The following is a 17,616-nucleotide window of genomic DNA, read 5'->3' on the forward strand; positions in this document are numbered from 1 at the left end:
CTGTTCAGTTTATTGTATATAGTGCTTGTTGGAACTGATTTCCTTTTGACAAGGTTATACAGGATCTGCTGTGCTCTAATAAGCTCCAGTGACAAAATGTGGTTGTATTTTCTTTGAATTCCTTCATTATAACCTGGAAATAAAGGACACTTCTATTATTTTTAATTGGATGATACAATTTAGACTGTAGCATTTTTTAGAAATATTGAAAACATGCCTTCAGGATCTAAGAATTTCCAGGATGGTAGACTTTAATTTGTTAATAATCATGTAGACTTGAAGATTACTAGCAGATTACTCAAAATCTCCTCACAGATGATCAGAAAGAGGCATGAAACAATTTTTGCAGGGGATAACCACGTAAGACTCAATTACTGGTTCATATAATTAAAAATAATGTTACATACTATCTACGGATGTCATTATCACCGGTAGGGCACTATTTGTAAATGAAAACTAAACCTGTTGCCATCAAGTTGATTTTGACTAATAGCGATCAAATAGGACAGAGTAGAACAGCCCCGTGAGGTTTCCAAGGCTGTAATATTCCACTAGAAACCCTCGTGGTGTCATGGTTAAGATCTACGGGTGCTAACCAAAAGATCTGCAGTTCAAGTCCACCAGGTGCTCCTTGCAAACTCTGTGGGGCACTTCTACTCTGTTTTATAGCGTTGCTATGAGTTGGAATTGACTTGATGGCAGTGGGTTTGTTTTTTTAGATTTTAATGTTCCACCAGGGCTCCTCGTTATTTGTAAAGCACCTGCCAAATTCAAAGCATAGTGCTTGGCACCCTGAGGAAGTATGCGTAAGTGCTTACTCTCTGTTATCATCTAGTTAGTTCATGAAAAAAAAAACAAAAACAATTTGTCCTAAGTATTAAATGAATTTTATAGCCTCCACAATTCAAACCACTGATGTCACGGAAAGCTTTCATGCATAATCAGTGTACTGTGTCCTTTATTATCAATAAGAGGGGAAATAGAATTTGAGTGTATTGCTTAATTACGTGGAGCCCTTGGTGGGTCAAATGGTTAGTGGCTTGACTCCTAACCAAAGGTTGAGATTCAGCTCTATTCAAAGGTGCCTTGGAAGGAAGGCCTAGTGATCTACTTCCAAAAACCTCTATGGCATACAGTTCTAATCTGACACTCATGGGCTCACCATGTGTTGGACTCGACGGCAACTGTTTTTTCCCTTAATTATTTAGATTAAGGCAAATCCAAAAGTGTTGCCATAATATTATACATATATTTTGGTATGTATTTTGCACCGAGGGAGAGAAAAAGATATAGTATTAGTGAAATGCACATAACTCTGGGTCTGCCCATGGTATTGTGTCATGAATGTGTGAATCAATAGTTATGTAGATATTAGAGGAACAAAGTTAGAGAAGCAAGAAACAAATGTAAAAACATGATGCATATTCATAGAGAAGGAAATCAAGTCAACATTAGTTGTTCAAGGAAGTCTTCACAGAGGTGATGGGAAGAATCAGGCTGAGATCTGAGAGTACCATTATACTAGGTACATCTGGAAGGAGAGGATATTCTAAAATGGGCAGAAATAGGGAATTGGGTCGGATTAACCATGTCCCAAAGCAAAGTGATATTTCAAAAGACAAAGACATGGGGAGGTAGAAGGCGAGGCCTAGAGTTTATTGCGAGAGACAGACACATGAACATAATGGCATGACAAAACACCTTTATAATAGTCATGTATAGGGGTGTGTACAAAGTGCTTTGAAATCACAGAGAAGGAAAAGAATAACTCTTTGCAGAATTGGGGATCCCTGGTGGTGCAATGGTTTAGCACTCAGCTGCTAACCAAAAGGTTGGCTGTTCTAACCCATCAGTGGCTCTACAGGAGACTAAACTTGGCAATCTGCTTCCATAAAGATTACAGTCTAGGAAACCCTATGGAGCAGTTCTACTCTATAATAAAGGGTTGCTATGAGTCACAATTAATTTGATGGCACACCACAACAAAAACAACATACAGATGAGAGGTTCCTATGCAGAGCAGAGTTTGCACTAGGCAGCTGACCTAAAGGTTGGCAGTTCAAATCCACTGGTACCATAGAAGGGAAGGCCAGGCGATCTGCTTCCATTAAGACTGCAACCAATGGAACAGTTCTATTCTGTAACACATGGAGTCTCCATGAGTCAGAATCCATTCAACAGCAACTATCAACAACATAATAACATACATATGAGATCATATTTAAACTGGGACTTGAAGGGTGGACCAGGAAGAGATGATAGCTAATGTTATGAAATAGAGGAAGCTCTGAGAATATGGCAGCAAAGAGTACAGAAAGAGCTGTGTCTAGAATGAGGGAAAGCACTTGAGTCAGGAATAGATGTCATCTATTGTGTTGGGCTTAGGCTTCTTTGTTTATGTGAACCTGGCACTATAGGAAATAATAAAAATAAGCCAGGTACATGTGCCCTGAGGAACACTAGCCCCTGTGGCTACAGTAAGCCTTAGTATTTAGATTGCTTGAAAACAATGGGGGATGTGGTTTGGAATTCACATAACAGTCGTGTAGGTTAAACAGGAGATATGATAGACTGGGCAAATTGATCATAACAAAGTTTAGCCACAGCTGTCTTGGGCCCTGGACACAGATTTTACTTTTCGGATGCAACATCTTTGTTCTTTGAACTGAAAATGAATCTCTGTATATGACTAGGTTCTCAGTAAACCATACCTTGCACTTATTTGTAACCCAACATTCACTTATATGAATATCTTTTGCAGCCTACTTAGACTTTGTCTGGACTAATAAGCAATTGTGCAACTGTTTAGATTTGGGGTTCTGTCTGACATTATTGAAATACCCCCAAATTTTCCCTTTTATATAATAGTATTTTAGAATATATATGTCACAAGTGAAATGAAAAGAATAATTTATTGTAATTCACATTTTATGTGTAGGAAAAGTTATAAGCAAATATTTTCATGTCTTGGAACCTTGATTTTTCTGTTTCTTATCAATAAAAATGCTCACATTTTCCCTTTCAGAGAAACCCCTATCTTTACTATGTGTTTATTAAACCAGTTGCCAATGAGTTGATTCTGACTCAGGGAGACCCACTGTGTGTCAGAGTTAAACTGTGCTCCACAGTGTTTTCAGCGACAGATTTTTTGAAAGTAGGTCACCAGGCCTTACTTCCCAGGCTTTTTTGGGAGGACTCAAACCACCAGCCTTGTAGTTAACAGTGAGTGAGTTGACCATTTGTACCACCCAGGGACTTTATTTTATTTTAGCTTAGATAATGGGTCATGGGGATCCATGAATTCATTTTAATTTACCGTTTAAACTACCAAGTTATTTTAACAAGTTTGATCTATTTAAGTATATAGTGAAAAAAAAATCCATTAAGATTGAGTCTGCTAGCAAAAGAAATTTAAAACACATAATCATACTTTCAGACAAATTTATTTTGCACATTTCTGCATATTGTGATCAGATATTTTAACACCTTAACAACAGTGGTCTCATTAGGTAGAATTCGAACATTTCTCATTAATTAGAATATGTTTTTAATTCTAATTTTGAAGAACATTGAAATTTATTTTGTTTGGATTTAAATTATATTGAAGTTATTTATCAACATTTATTAATTTCTGTGATCAGATCTAGGTAAGTTAAAAATACTTACATTCACTTCCAAAATACCTTTTTTTACCCAGAACATATTTTATCAATTATGAATTCTATATTCCTTAACCTCTAGAAAACATATAATACAGATAATTTTCTTTTAAAATCTTAAATGCTCAACAACTTATTTGTAAACTTTTTTTTAATCAGGTCATTTCAATAGTAGTTGATTGAAATAATACACTGTACAAGGCAAATAACAAAAAGTTTAAGCCTATCATTTGCATTGCAAAAATCAGAGATAAAAACATCTGTATTTAATTGATTGGGCTTTCTATTAGTTGTTATTTCTGAATTTTAATATTCATACATTACATGTCACTTTAATTTTGCTTTTTTTTTTTTTATTCCTAGTTGTCTTAGTCTCCACCATCAAATTTTGCTCTGTTATACATAAGTTTGCTATGAATCAGAACTGATCCTATGGCACGTAACAACAACAACACCATGTTCAAACATCTTTTGATCAATCACAGAATGTTAACATGTATGGCGTATATCAAGATCTTCTAAAATTGACAAGTCGTATTTAACCAATTTCTTATAATACTAACTCGACTGCAGATTTTTTTGTTTCATGGACAGACTTAATAAGTTAATATTGAACTGGGATTTACTATTTTAATAGATAAAAAAATATAATGTTTCTGTATATGAATTAGTGTATTTTTATTCTTGAGAAAAGTAAAAAAGAGCAATATTACAAGGGAGGAGGGGTCTTGACTAGCATTTTCTATCCCATGCTATATTTGATGTTGTATCCATTGTATTAGTAGCATGATGGTTTTAAAAAGGTGGAAAAAAATAACTCAAAAATGAAGCAAATTATTAGTATTAGGTTTTCCTAATCCCTACATCCTTATGATAATGTAGCACCACTTCTACAATCAACTTCTAAATCAATGGCCAAAAAATGGAGATTTAAAATAATCGATAAGTTATGCAAATATTGCCATTTACTTGGCGGAGTGAAAACCAGAGAGATGGATATTTCGATTTATGGAAACCGCTCAGTCTTTTGCTAATTTCTGTTTTTTACAGTAGTTATAATAAGGCAGCTAAAAATAAATTACCATTAGATGGAAGTTTTGGAGAAGGCTCTCCATCATACTCTTATATTAAATAAAGCATTTTTCTATAACTCTAATGTGTGTGTGTGTGTGTGTGTAATTTTACAGGTGAGAACAGCTACCAGTTTTCTCAATTATTAAGTGGAAATAATAGTAGTCAACATATAAGTTTGTTGTGATCATTTGCAGCCGCCAAAAGACTCAATTTTTCAGGGCTATTCACTTTTTTTTTTTTTTATTCACTTAGACTGAGTAGCAGCTGCTTAATAAGTCCTCCTGACATTTGACCCCTTTTCTGAAAGTCTCAAATTATGTGAAAATGGAGAGAGTTTGCAAGGACACGTGGACGAGGTGATTCTAGGTCAGACTCACACTGCTTTCAAAGTAGCAGGAGATACCAGCAGAGATTAATTTTGTTACCAAGGAAATTTGTTGAAGAAATAAGCAGTAGGTTGCTGGTCTTGAAAATGTATCCTTCAGGAAATAACAACTGTCTATCTATCTATCTATCTATCTATCTATCTATCTATCTATCTATCTATCTATCTATCTATCTATCTATCTATCTATCTATCTATCTATCTATCTATCTATCTATCTATCTATCTATCTATCTATCTATCTATCTATCTATCTATCTATCTATCTATCTATCTATCTATCTATCTATCTATCTATCTATCTATCTATCTATCTATCTATCTATCTATCTATCTATCTATCTATCTATCTATCTATCTATCTATCTATCTATCTATCTATATATATTATCTATATCCAAGAAGACCAATTTTGTTGTTTTGTTTTTGTTTTTGCACAGGAGTAATGGATTCCTTTATTTCTATATTGTTTACTCATATGATAGATTCTCTCACCTGTCCAAAAAAAAGGACTTTTCCTAATCCTCTAAAATATATCCTGTATTTATAATTCTAAGTACAAATTCATTTAGTAAATATTTATTGAGCTTCTAAATTGCACTGTTGTGCTAGGGTCTCAACTAGGCAGAGTTCTTCCCTTCAAGAGCTATTGTCTAGTGGGGAGAGCAGCACCAATGAAGTCAGAGAAGATAGAAGCCGCAGGTAAAAGAGAGCAGTTTTATAAAACAATTTCATTGGTCCTTCCAGGAATTCTTACTAATCTTACATCGTTAAATTTTAGTTCATTCCAGTTAATCCCCAGGTGCTGGATATTTAAGTTATTTCAACTTTTACTCTTTCAAAGTAGAGAGAAACTAATTAGAGCAACATGAATAATATAAAGTTAAAAGAAAGAACAGAATGAAGAAGCCCTCAAAAATTCTGAAAAAATGACAATGTTTAAAGTATTGCAAAATACATAGGGATGAAATAAGGGTAGCAATAGTTAATATGTAATGGTGACTGGAAGGAAGTTCTTATTTGGCAGGTCATGGCTATGAGTCGGAATCTACTCGATGGCAATGGGTTTGGGTTTTTTTTTTTTTTTTTGGCCTTGACCCAGTTGTCATATTGGGCAAAGTGCTTTCCATCAAATTGCTCTCAGACAATTTGTTTTTAGCCATATATGGAATCAAGGGGAGAGAATCAGAGAGGAAGCTGAGGAGACAAGCAGAAGCCAGACTATGAATCAGTGATTTGTAATGGCATCTCATCTACCTGAACGTTTTAAAAGACTTTAGAGGTTTCTCTTAAAGTGGATTAACAATTATTAAAAGTACACTTTTTTTTCTTTCTTTCTTTTTTTTTTGAATGACAGCCTGGGGAAAAAAATCTGTATTGATTAATTTCCACATTGTAAGAAATAAGCACATTGGTTTATACAAGAATACTCAGAGTACCTGAAAATATATGGACTGCCTTCGAAACAATTCACTAGTTATTAGTCCTCATCATTGCTGATATGGAAGTTTTTTTTTTTTTAATTCAAATAATGTTTTATTTTGTTTAAGCTAAAAAAAAAAATAGTTTTCAGTATTCCTGCTATTAAGAATCAAATGACACAGTTGATTTTGAAAGGCTGCATTTCAGATCCAATGAAATCTTATTTAACCCATTGTCTGCTAGCAAATAAGTTAATGTTTTATAATCTATAACTCGTTAGGTAACATCAGGTTCTTTACATGGAGTTTTAAAGGATTAATTTAATTTTATATTCTTATATGTGATAGTCCTAGAAGAGATTGGCCTTTTCGTTTATTAGATGCATATATTTTAAAATCCTAATGAGCAAATTATTTTGCTGAGAGATGAAGAATTATTATTTTATATATGCATGAGAGATATAAAGCACACATGCTTTTTTAATAAAATATCAATGATTCAAAAAATATTTACCTCTACTTTGCTCCTCTTTACAAAATATTTAGGAGAGTTTTTTATTATGAAGTCAGAAATTATTATAAAAATTAGCAAACAGAAAGTATATGTATATTTGTAAATAATTTTTATTCCTTTGTAATGTTAAAGTCAGGCCTACTTTATGATCATAGTAATGTATTCCAGGCAGTACCCATTTCCCCCAGTGATTAATGCAGCACCATTGTGTTTTCAGAAGGTTGTTTTCTTAAGTTGACTGGCCAGGAAGCATTTTTCCTGTTGAAAAACAGGTGTAAACATCAATAGTCAAGATAAGGGAGCGATCTCATGCTGTTTTCTGACGTCTCCAGTGCAGAGAGTTTAGCAGATTGAGTGGGGCTATTTATCAGAAGTAAAGAACTAGAAAATTTTTGGTGTGACTCAAAGACTTTCACTGAGAGAATGACAGAAAATGTTTTAATACCAAAATAAACTGTCAAACACTCTGAATATATAGGGACTGTGCGGCAAACATAAGAAATCAAACCCCAGCCCTGTAATTACAGGTGATTTGGGCACTGTTTCTAATTTCCTCACTGTGTAAATTATATGCCTATCTACTGAGACCAGATTTGACTCTTTGAGGGTCTTGCTGAGGCTCTCGATAGCTCGACCGACACTGGCTGCATTGTTTCATTGTTCTCTCTGCTGTTCTTCCTACTTTCAGCAGGTTCTGAGGGAAGGGAAGGAAGGTTTTGGCATTAAATGCTAAGCTGTTCTTTCTGATTATTATTTCCTCTGTATTTGCATCTACTGTTAGCTTTCACCAACTTTGCCTAATCATGAATTAGAAGTTGAATATTATGGTTCAAGTCTACTCTATGTTCAATAACTTTCCTAGCTCTGCCATAATAAAATAAATTGTAACCTTTCAGAATATTGGGTGTCATGCTAGTTGGCTCAATACTCGCAAGACTCCTAGGTATTGCAAAATTGTTAGAAGGCGTTACCAGCTAATCAGGGTAAGAATTACAAGACTCTGAGTTGTGGATTAACATCATTTGTGAGAAACAGAGAAGCAAATAATAATAGTGATAGTAATAATAATGGGCTTCTTTTTTGTTTCTAAAAATTGCTTTCATCTTATTCTTATCATTAAGTTTTCCTAAAAGGAAGAGAAAGAAGCATTTAACATGCATATACTCATTCATTGTTAACATCCCTTTAATCTTATATGGTGGTGTTATTTGTGTTTATTTCCGTATGTGTTTCTTTATTTACTTTGCTGACAAAGCATGTTGTTTTTTTGTTTTGTTTTGTTTTACCTATGTGTATCTTGCTACTGCATGTACAATCTTTTAAAAGGCTCAGCGAATAAATGGATTCTTGTCATTTTAAATTTCACTCTACATATTACACATGGTTTTCCTATTTGCAAAGATTGCTCCAACTTTTTCTTTTGCTTTGTGTTGGAGCCTAAAAAAGAAGTGAAAAAAAAAAATGACAGGAACTAGTGGTACATTCAGTGTTGTACCCGATAACCTGTTTAAGCCTATAAAGATTCAATCTAAATAAGATACATGTATTTGTAATTTGAATCGTTTGTGTTCTTCCTTTGTTTGCATGATATGATTTTGTTTTGTTTTGTTTTTTTCCACTCACCAGATGTTCCCAACACTTTGCCTCCCACTACTCTCATCCCCTCCCTTACCACTGCAACAGTCACAACCTCTGTAGCCATAACAACCAGCCCAACCACGTCTGCAACAACCAGCAGCGTAAGAGGTACGGTATGCTTCTTTGTTATGGCCTGAAAAACACAGTAAATTAAACTTTACAGGGACTTTAAAAAAAAGGGAGAAAAACTTAGATTCAGTTTTATCTACTTATAGGAAGTAAATCACCTAAATTATTATCAGAGTTATGAGAGTAGAATATGAGTCAACATGTACATATTATTTTGTTTTTAGTGTCAAATAGGACTATTATAAAACATACTTCAGCATATACATAAAAATATATGGGGCTCTACAAAGTTGAGAAAATTTTAAATGTAAACACAGAACGCGTTTTTGTCTTGTCTGGACAAGATGCAAAGAAATAGCACGCTCAAGGATGCAGAGGTAAATTTATATTTTGTAAGATCCTAATTTAATGTTTCTGAACTGTTGTTCCTCTGCAACCAGATTAAAATTCCTACAGTGCTGTGTTTGCTTTATAATTTACCTAATCCATGGGGTCATTACAGGTGATTCATCCTGTAGAGCTTCCGGGTCAATGTTTAACACGGTGTCATCCTGAAGTGAACAGCTGAGGGGGTCTACTTATTCTACAAAAAGAATGTTCTACAAGAGAGTGTTCTAGAGATGGCCAGGATGATAGGAACTGATATTTGGCACTATGAGTAATTTCTGGTATCAGTGTGTAAATATACATTTTTGCTTCAAAAAGAGCAGCCTTGAAAAAATTGAAGTTATTCTTAAGGGTCAAAGAAATCATTATATTGTAGTTAAGATCTATAAAAGGCATCTTAACAGTTATTAGCTTTTTAGTGGATCTTGAAAAAGTAGAGAGAGCTGCGTAAAAGCATTATAGAAAAACCTGCTTTAAACTTAATTTCAGCATAAATAATGTTCACAGTATATTTGTTATATTTAAGTCTGTCTTTCCTTATCTGTGCTTTGTGTCATTTTGACTATACTAATATGTGTTAAACTTAACAATTTAACTTGAAAAATCATTAGGAGTTTACCTTAATATAGATAATTAAGTTGTAGCAAGGTCATGTTTAACATTATTTTCTTCACATGTAAAGGTTATCTTGTTAGGTTACCTGTTTTCCTTTGGAATTTTATTATTCCTGACGTCAAATTGAGTTGTGAGTTCTGACTTAACAGTTATAAGAGTCTTTCTGTCCCCTGTCCAATAAAAAGATTCTATTATCTCACAATTGTCAATTTTTAAAAATCATGGCAACTATATTCTACAATGCACAAGATTGGTAATTTACTTAGTTTGTTGACATTGTCAATAAGAATTTCACAAAAAATACCTAGGCTTGTTTTTGTATGGCTGAACAAGCTTTATTTTAGCTGAATCTACAAGCATGAAGAGTTTAAAGATGTTACTTATAAGAATTTCTGTAAAATTTGAGGGCAGACATAATCAAAATGAAGCAAAAAGGTGAAATATGATATAATATGAAATAAAAGATGTATACGATTATACTTTAACTTGTTATTTTGCTCAAAGAGATTCAAATAAAATATAATTATTGTTGCATACCAACAATCTCTATGATAATATTAAATCTGACTGTATGAACAGAGCACTTTGATAGAAAAGGAGGGAGGTGTATTGATTTCACACACACACACTTGTAACATGAAAGCCTAATAATTAATTATACCTTCCTTCTTCAACAATATTTTTATCAATTTCCTACTATATATATGGCAATGTGCCAGTCCCTAAAATTATATAAATTAAATTTATTTCATCTAAAATCATTAGCTGTTGAAATAATTCAATTTCCCCCAAACCAACCTATATTTTCAATCTTTATTGAATAATGTTCATGGTTCTTCTGAGAAGATCTTACATACCTCTTTTGAAGCAGAGTACTAATACACAACTATACCCACACACCCATAGCCCCCCCTCCACACACACAGAAAGAGAGGGAGAAGGAATGACAGGGAGAGGGAGAAGGGAGGGAGCATTAGAGAGAGATTGTACTAAAATAAGAGGAAAAAAGTTTCATTTAAAAGCAAAGATAACAACAATGTTTTATTTCATGTGGAGCTTGTGTGGAATTTGTCCTATTGCATTTCAACCTACGTGTTAAAATGGAATCGATTTTCTACTTTTTCAGGATGAATTTATTTACCTTTTCAAGCTGTCTATTGTGACTTTTACACCATGGACAATAATGTATTAAAAAATTTAATCGCTCCCTCAAATACATGAATAATCTTTAAAGATACACACACACACATATCCATAATTTCCTATTTTTTATTTTGGGTTCATATTTTTCAAATGATGCCAAGATATTTGGAAGTAAAAATGTATTTTGTAAGTTAGACAATTCATATGATCTGTTTTATAAGAAAAAGATAGCAGCACTTACGTTAAATGTTAACCTCATGCCCAGTATCCCTCTTTTACCCAACAAAGACCTGTGGAAAAATCGTTAAGCTCCCCTGCATCTTTAGAGTTCTATTTATTTCCATATTTGGTGGAGGGATTCATCCAGCTCACAAGCATCGTTATGATTTTCACACTGTATCCCTTTTACAATATATGATATCTCTGTACTAATAAATTGGAATTTTTAGATAAAATGTTACTTTGAACAGAATTCATTTATTTATAAATTAGCCAAAGATGTCTCAAAAGTACAGTAAAAAAGGAATTATAATAAAAATGTGCTGCCTAAGAGAGCTGAGAACTAAAGAGGTTTTTTTCAGCAGCATAATTTCTTTATGCTAGTATGTTTATTATATCCCTCTCTCTCATGCTATAATCTGAAATAAGCTAAATATATTGGTTTTACTAGGTTTAAATGATACTGATTTGAATTTTATAATCTATAATTATTTAGTGCTGCTGTAACAGAAATACCACAAGTGGATAGCTTAAGAGAAGTTTATTTCCTCAGTAAAATAGGTTAAAAGTCCAAATTCAGGGTGTCAGCTCCAGGAGAATGCTTCCTCTGTTGGCCTTCTCATCAATCTTCCCCCATACTAGGAGCTTCTCCACGCAGGGATTCTGGGTCCAAAAGACGCTCGGCTCTGTTTTCTTGGTGATATAGAATCTCCCTGTATCTCTGCTTGCTTCTCTCTTCTGTATCTCAAGAAATTGCCTCAAGATACAATCCAGTCTTGCAGATTGTGTCCTGCCTCACTAACACAACTGCTTCCCATCCTCCCTTATTAACATCATAGAGGCAGGATTACAACATACAGGAAAATCATACAATACCAGGAATCATGGCTGAGCCAAATTGATACACACATTCTTGGGGGAACATAATCCAATCCATGACAGATACTTCTGCATATCTCTTTAAACACTGAGCACAAATAAATTTCTGTTAATATCCCAATTTACAGATTTTCACCACTCACATTGTTGCTGGATTTCCCATCCTATGATATGATTAACATCCAGTTTAAATTAAATTTAAAAAATCACAGCTCTGGCTGTACTGGAAATCAAGAGAAAATGGAGCAAAAGAAAAATTGTTAACCTGTACCTAAGTCTTCAAAGCCATAACCTTGAGAATTTGCACGTTTCTCCAATTTGTCTCTCAATCCGTCCCTGCTTTGGAGAAGAGGATCTTCAGTCATATGGAAGAAAAAGCAGGCAATTAGCAGTATTGTGTTATATACAAATGGTGTTTAAGCATAGGGATGCAAACCACCTTGAACAGACATAAGCAAGATGGTGAATAAGTGAGCCCTGGAGACATTTTGGGGTATAAATTTTGATTCTTCTGTTTACAGGCTTTTTGACCTTGGACGGTGAACCAAATTGAGCCTCAAATTGTTCCTGGGGTGGGGGGGGAATAAAAATAGAATTAATAAAAACATTTAATCGCCATGGTTATTTTGAGAATTGGGTAATACCTAAAGTTCTGAAAGCACGATCAGCACTTGCTATATGGCAGGATTATTGCTCAGTTTGTTTTAGTAAAACATGAGTTCGTATGTAGTTGCATCATACAATTAATGAAAATGAAATGATAAATTTTTTCCAATAAGCAATTATAGTTTTATTTATGGCAAAATTGTTTGTGATAGTGCACTTATTGTTTTTTTAATTTCAAACTTTTATTGATTATATGATGATTACTAATGGAAGTGATACTGGAGCACATGGATACACACACACACCTCCCTCCCCCTCTCTCCTTCTCTCTCTCTATGTGTATATATATATATATACATTCACTGAAGTATCATCACAGTTCATAAATTTTCTATGAAGCTTGTACTATTCATGCTCTGCCTCATATATCTATAATCTGAACATTTTATAGATCTCTTAATTTTTTTCCATTACAAAAGACCCTTGCCAAAACAAATTTAATTTCTGCTTTTGGAAATTGCCATTTTTGTCTATTGGCCTGACTAACTCTGTCATGCAGAAGGGCATATGTATGATTGGTTATAAATGTTATTTATCTATTTTTTTTTCAGGTCACTGTGATACTTTTTAATGAATTAAAGATGATCAATTATAAAATGTTTCAGAATGATCTGAAATGGTCTCTGGTATCAACATAACCATTATTTTAACATGGCTTGCTTAATTTTAAAGTTTTTTTTTTAAATATCATATAATTTTGATTTCATAATAACCATGCTATGATCTAGGAATCTTTAGTAACACCTTCATTTTACAGATGAAATATTAAAGCATTGAACATTGAACAGACATACATAAAACATATGTAAGTCTATTTACTGTGATTTTTAAAATTAGAATTTATAACTAAAACTTGTATGCTTACAGGATAAAACTCCTTTTTTAAAAACTCCTAATAAATACATATTTCTTCTGTGCAAAACTATAAATACTCTGTACATGTAGAAATGAGCTGATGGAAATGGGAAAAAGATGTAAAATATATGAGATACTATACTCCCCGTCTTAATGCTAAGAATCTGTTAAAATATTGCATTCCTTTCCATGTATCAGAAAGGGAAAACAATTTCTAAAATGATGAAAATATTTATGCAATTAATGTAAAAATCCAAATGAATTATTGGTCCAAATATGCTTTTGGCTTTACATCAGACTTTCAAATGGCGAAATTACAATTTGTATTAATAAAAGTTACATCATTTATATACTGATCATAACCAATTTATTAATGGTTCCAACTACAATGGAACTTTATTTCATAATGCCACTGCAAAACAAAAATGAGTTTATTTATTTTTTTAATTAAGAAATCAAACATCATCAAACTATCCAGAACTACAGTAATAATGACTAAACTCACACAATTTAAATATGGATAATCAATTTTTCACAACTTAATTGTACACTGATTTTATTTCATATGCTAAACAATGAAATATTGGATGAAATATTTTAAATAATTCCTATAGAATAGAAATGCGTTTTATCACACGACTGGAATGAAAATAGCTCCCATCTAGAAGTTATAGACTAGTGACTTTTATCCAATAAACTATCATTGTTTTATAAAATCTTATGAAAGTTATTTAAATATACACAATCTTAGCAATCTATTTGACCAATGGCATAATTGTAAAGCAACTTTTTCTGAAAGATCTTAATATATGACTGCTTTTATTTTATTTTTTTTTATCGTGATTTAGGTGAAGGTTTATTAGTTTCTCATTAAATAATTAATACACGTGTTGTTTTGTGACATTAGTTGCCAATCCCGTGACGTGTCAACACTCTCCGCTTATTGACCTTGGGTTCGCTATTTCTCTTCGTCCTACTTTCCTGTCCCCTCCTGCTGTCTAATCCTTACCCTTGGGCTGGTGTGCCCATTTAGTCTGGTACACATGGTTGAGTTACCTGTATTATTGTTTGTTTTATAAGCCTTTCTAACCTTTGTCTGAAGGAAGACCCTCAGGACTGACTTCAGTACTGGGTTAAAGAGGTGACTAGGGACCATTCTGTTGAGGTGTCTCTGTCAGACCAGCAAGTCTGGTCTTTTTTTTGTGAGTTTGAATTTTGTTCTACATTTTTCTCCAGCTCTGCCTGGGACCCTCTGTCGTGATCCTTGTCAGAACAGTCAGTGGTGGTAGCCAGACACCATCTAGTTGGGCTGGATTCAGACTGGTGGAGGCTGTGGTAGTTGTGATCCATTAGTCCCTTGGACTAATCTTTTCCTTGTATCTTTGGTTTTCTTCATTCGCCCTTGCTCCAGCCAGGGTGGGACCATCTTGGATGGCCACTCACAAGCTTTTAAGACCCCAGATACTACTCACCAATAAATGACTGTTTTTCCTTTTTAAAAACTTTTCAAAGAAATCTTAGTAACTTATAAAAAATATCATACACATAAAATTGAGTTAAAACAATTGAAAACAAAAGCTGCTTAAGTGTTTACTTTATGCCAGCCTAGAGAAATTGATACGGAATTGTAAAACTCGCTTGTATTTAATGTGGACATTTTTAATGAGCTACAAGTTCCGTTCCTAAAATGGAGAATATAAAAAGTGCTGTTTGTAAGAAAGTTTCATTAATTCAACCATCATTGCATCTCTCCGGCTTCAAAATTAGAGTAAAATAAGCAGAAAACACATAAATACATACAAAAAAAAAAAAAAAAAACTATCCGAGATCATTTAATTAAATCAGGTTAAAAAGCAACAAGGCTCTGGCCACTCCTTCTATTCTCTGTCTCCTTTATATAGAAAGAAACTCCAGTGAACATTTATTTTATTTTTACTTGGATTCACTAATACGTCCCTCTCCCTTTCTTTTTGGTTTAGATATGTAAATAAATACAACATGGAGAGATAAACATTTATCAAGATAAAAGAAAAAGAAAGCATTGAGAAAAAATGAATGGAGTGAGATCATTATAGCTCTGGGTTAGTTAATATAATGCATGCAAATTTAGCATTTGGATTTGTAGAATATATCATCTTGACACAGTTAAATCCCAGAGTGTGCAAATCAAGAAGTTGTTTATTAGCTTGTATTATGAGTGTTTAGCTATTGAAAATGTTTCTGGTTTTATTGGTGGTGATAAAACACAATTTGCATGGTGTCGTAAGCTTTTAAAAATTAAGTGTCAATATGTTGTTTTTTTTTACTAGACAAAAATTAAGTAATAATTCCATATCCAGATGGTCCATATAGAGAAACCTGCTTATCTTCACAAAGACAGGTTTCTATATTTATGACATAAATGTAGCTATATTGCCATAAGTCTTCAAAAAATTTATTATATGCAGTTTACCCAATTTTTGACGTAAATGTGTGAAACAATTCATAATGAAATCAAGATACTATAAATGCTTCTCACTTGGAAAGAACAATAATTAGGCTGTATAGCCGGAAGCACTGTCTACCTTGTAGATTCCAACCATGTTGTTGATGTTGAATGGTGTGGCAAGAGACTAGATAAACATGAATAAGAATGTTGGCTGGGTGTCCTGATCCTTTTGTCAACTATTTAAGTTATTCAAGAATAGCAATGAAGGCTGAAGTTATTCCTTCTATTCTATATGATCTTATTTGGAATAAGAATACATATCCCTGATCATATATAACCATTTTCACAACAAAATGGAACATTTACTTCTGTCTTGTATGAAGTTGAGCTCTGACAAGGATTAAAAATTATTAAATATTTACCTATTTTTTGGCATTTGTAAAGTATTTCAAAGAAACCTGTAGTTATATTTTCTTTCCAATATCAGCTATTAAGGGAAGTAGAACACTTATGCTGCATTCTATTTTCAAAGGGCACCCTTGTGGCTTGTTTAATTTTAAAACATCAAACGTTTTCAAGTTTCATTTTAAGGTTTTTTTTTTTTTTTGGCATAGATCAATTTGAACAGAAAAATTTTTTTTCCTACTAGTTTATATTTAAAGTAAACAGTTCTAATATTGTTTATAGGTAAAAACTTATGAATGTCTTAATTGATTTTATAGCAAAAATCCTTGATTTAATATCTAAAAGAATCTAATAATATATACAGATTTCATGCAAAACAGTCTCCAAGACAGATAATGAAAATTTCCCTAGTAAAGTGTATGCCATTTTATTAAACTCATTTTTATATATAGGTATATGCATATAATTATTAAATTAAAAATCAACCATAATTTTTTTATTCCAGAAAGCACATTGCTAACAAAATATCAAGGCTAAAATGAGTTTCATAGTATTGGAATGATAGATAACCTGTTTTATATTTTAAAAGCATGGCCTACATATATGAATAAAGGTATTTACGGAAAATCTTTAACATTATTTTAATAATCATTAATAAACTAAACTGGTTGTATCTTTCTTACTAACCAGAGAATTAAATTTATGAGCTATGCCTTTGAAGCTGAAAAGATTGCTGGCACTGCCCTTGCTTCGTAGACATTCCACTTGAAACACAGCTAATAACCTTCTGTGTAAGCTTGGTGAAACACTGAATTGATACTAATTATAAGAACTTTGGGGTAGAAGGTGACCTTGACTTCAGCCGGAACTTTTTGCCAGGACAGTAAATAAGAGCAAATGCCACAAAGCATGACTTCTGTGAAGAGTCTAATATAATCTATTAACTCTGGGGAGTTCATGGAATTCCAATAAGTACTCAGATAATTGTAATGTTTTAAAACATCTCTTGCTTCAATAATACAGTAGTTTCCTATTTCTCTAGATTTCAAGTAATTCCCCATTAGCTTTCTGTACTCATTGAAATGAAGCTGTGGCCAGAAAATTAAAAGCTACTTGATGCAAAGTGTGTATAAGGTGATTACTAGGCAAAGGGACAGATTTTTTGTGAGTGGTTTGTAAAATAAGTAGATAATGTTTATACACTTTAAGTAACAGGATTGCTTGCACTGAGCTGTGATAAAACTGACTCATAAATAAAT

The 17,616-nt window shown here is 33.0% G+C and overlaps 1 protein-coding gene across 3 annotated transcripts in view; it reads left to right on the plus strand.

Annotated features, from left to right (window-relative positions):
• CADM2 (cell adhesion molecule 2) overlaps positions 1–17,616 on the plus strand; it is a 1,167,413-nt gene that overhangs the window by 1,084,544 nt on the left and 65,253 nt on the right. For 2 of the 3 annotated variants that reach the window (XM_049858640.1, XM_049858641.1), the window contains one exon: positions 8,680–8,799. The exons of the other annotated variant lie outside the window; for it this stretch is intronic. In XM_049858640.1, coding sequence (XP_049714597.1) covers positions 8,680–8,799 — 120 coding nt within the window. The remainder of the gene's footprint in view (positions 1–8,679; positions 8,800–17,616) is intronic. 3 annotated transcript variants of the gene reach the window in all.

The sequence above is a fragment of the Elephas maximus genome, chromosome 18 (genome assembly GCF_024166365.1).
Source record: "Elephas maximus indicus isolate mEleMax1 chromosome 18, mEleMax1 primary haplotype, whole genome shotgun sequence".
In the NCBI taxonomy this organism is placed as follows: domain Eukaryota; kingdom Metazoa; phylum Chordata; class Mammalia; order Proboscidea; family Elephantidae; genus Elephas; species Elephas maximus.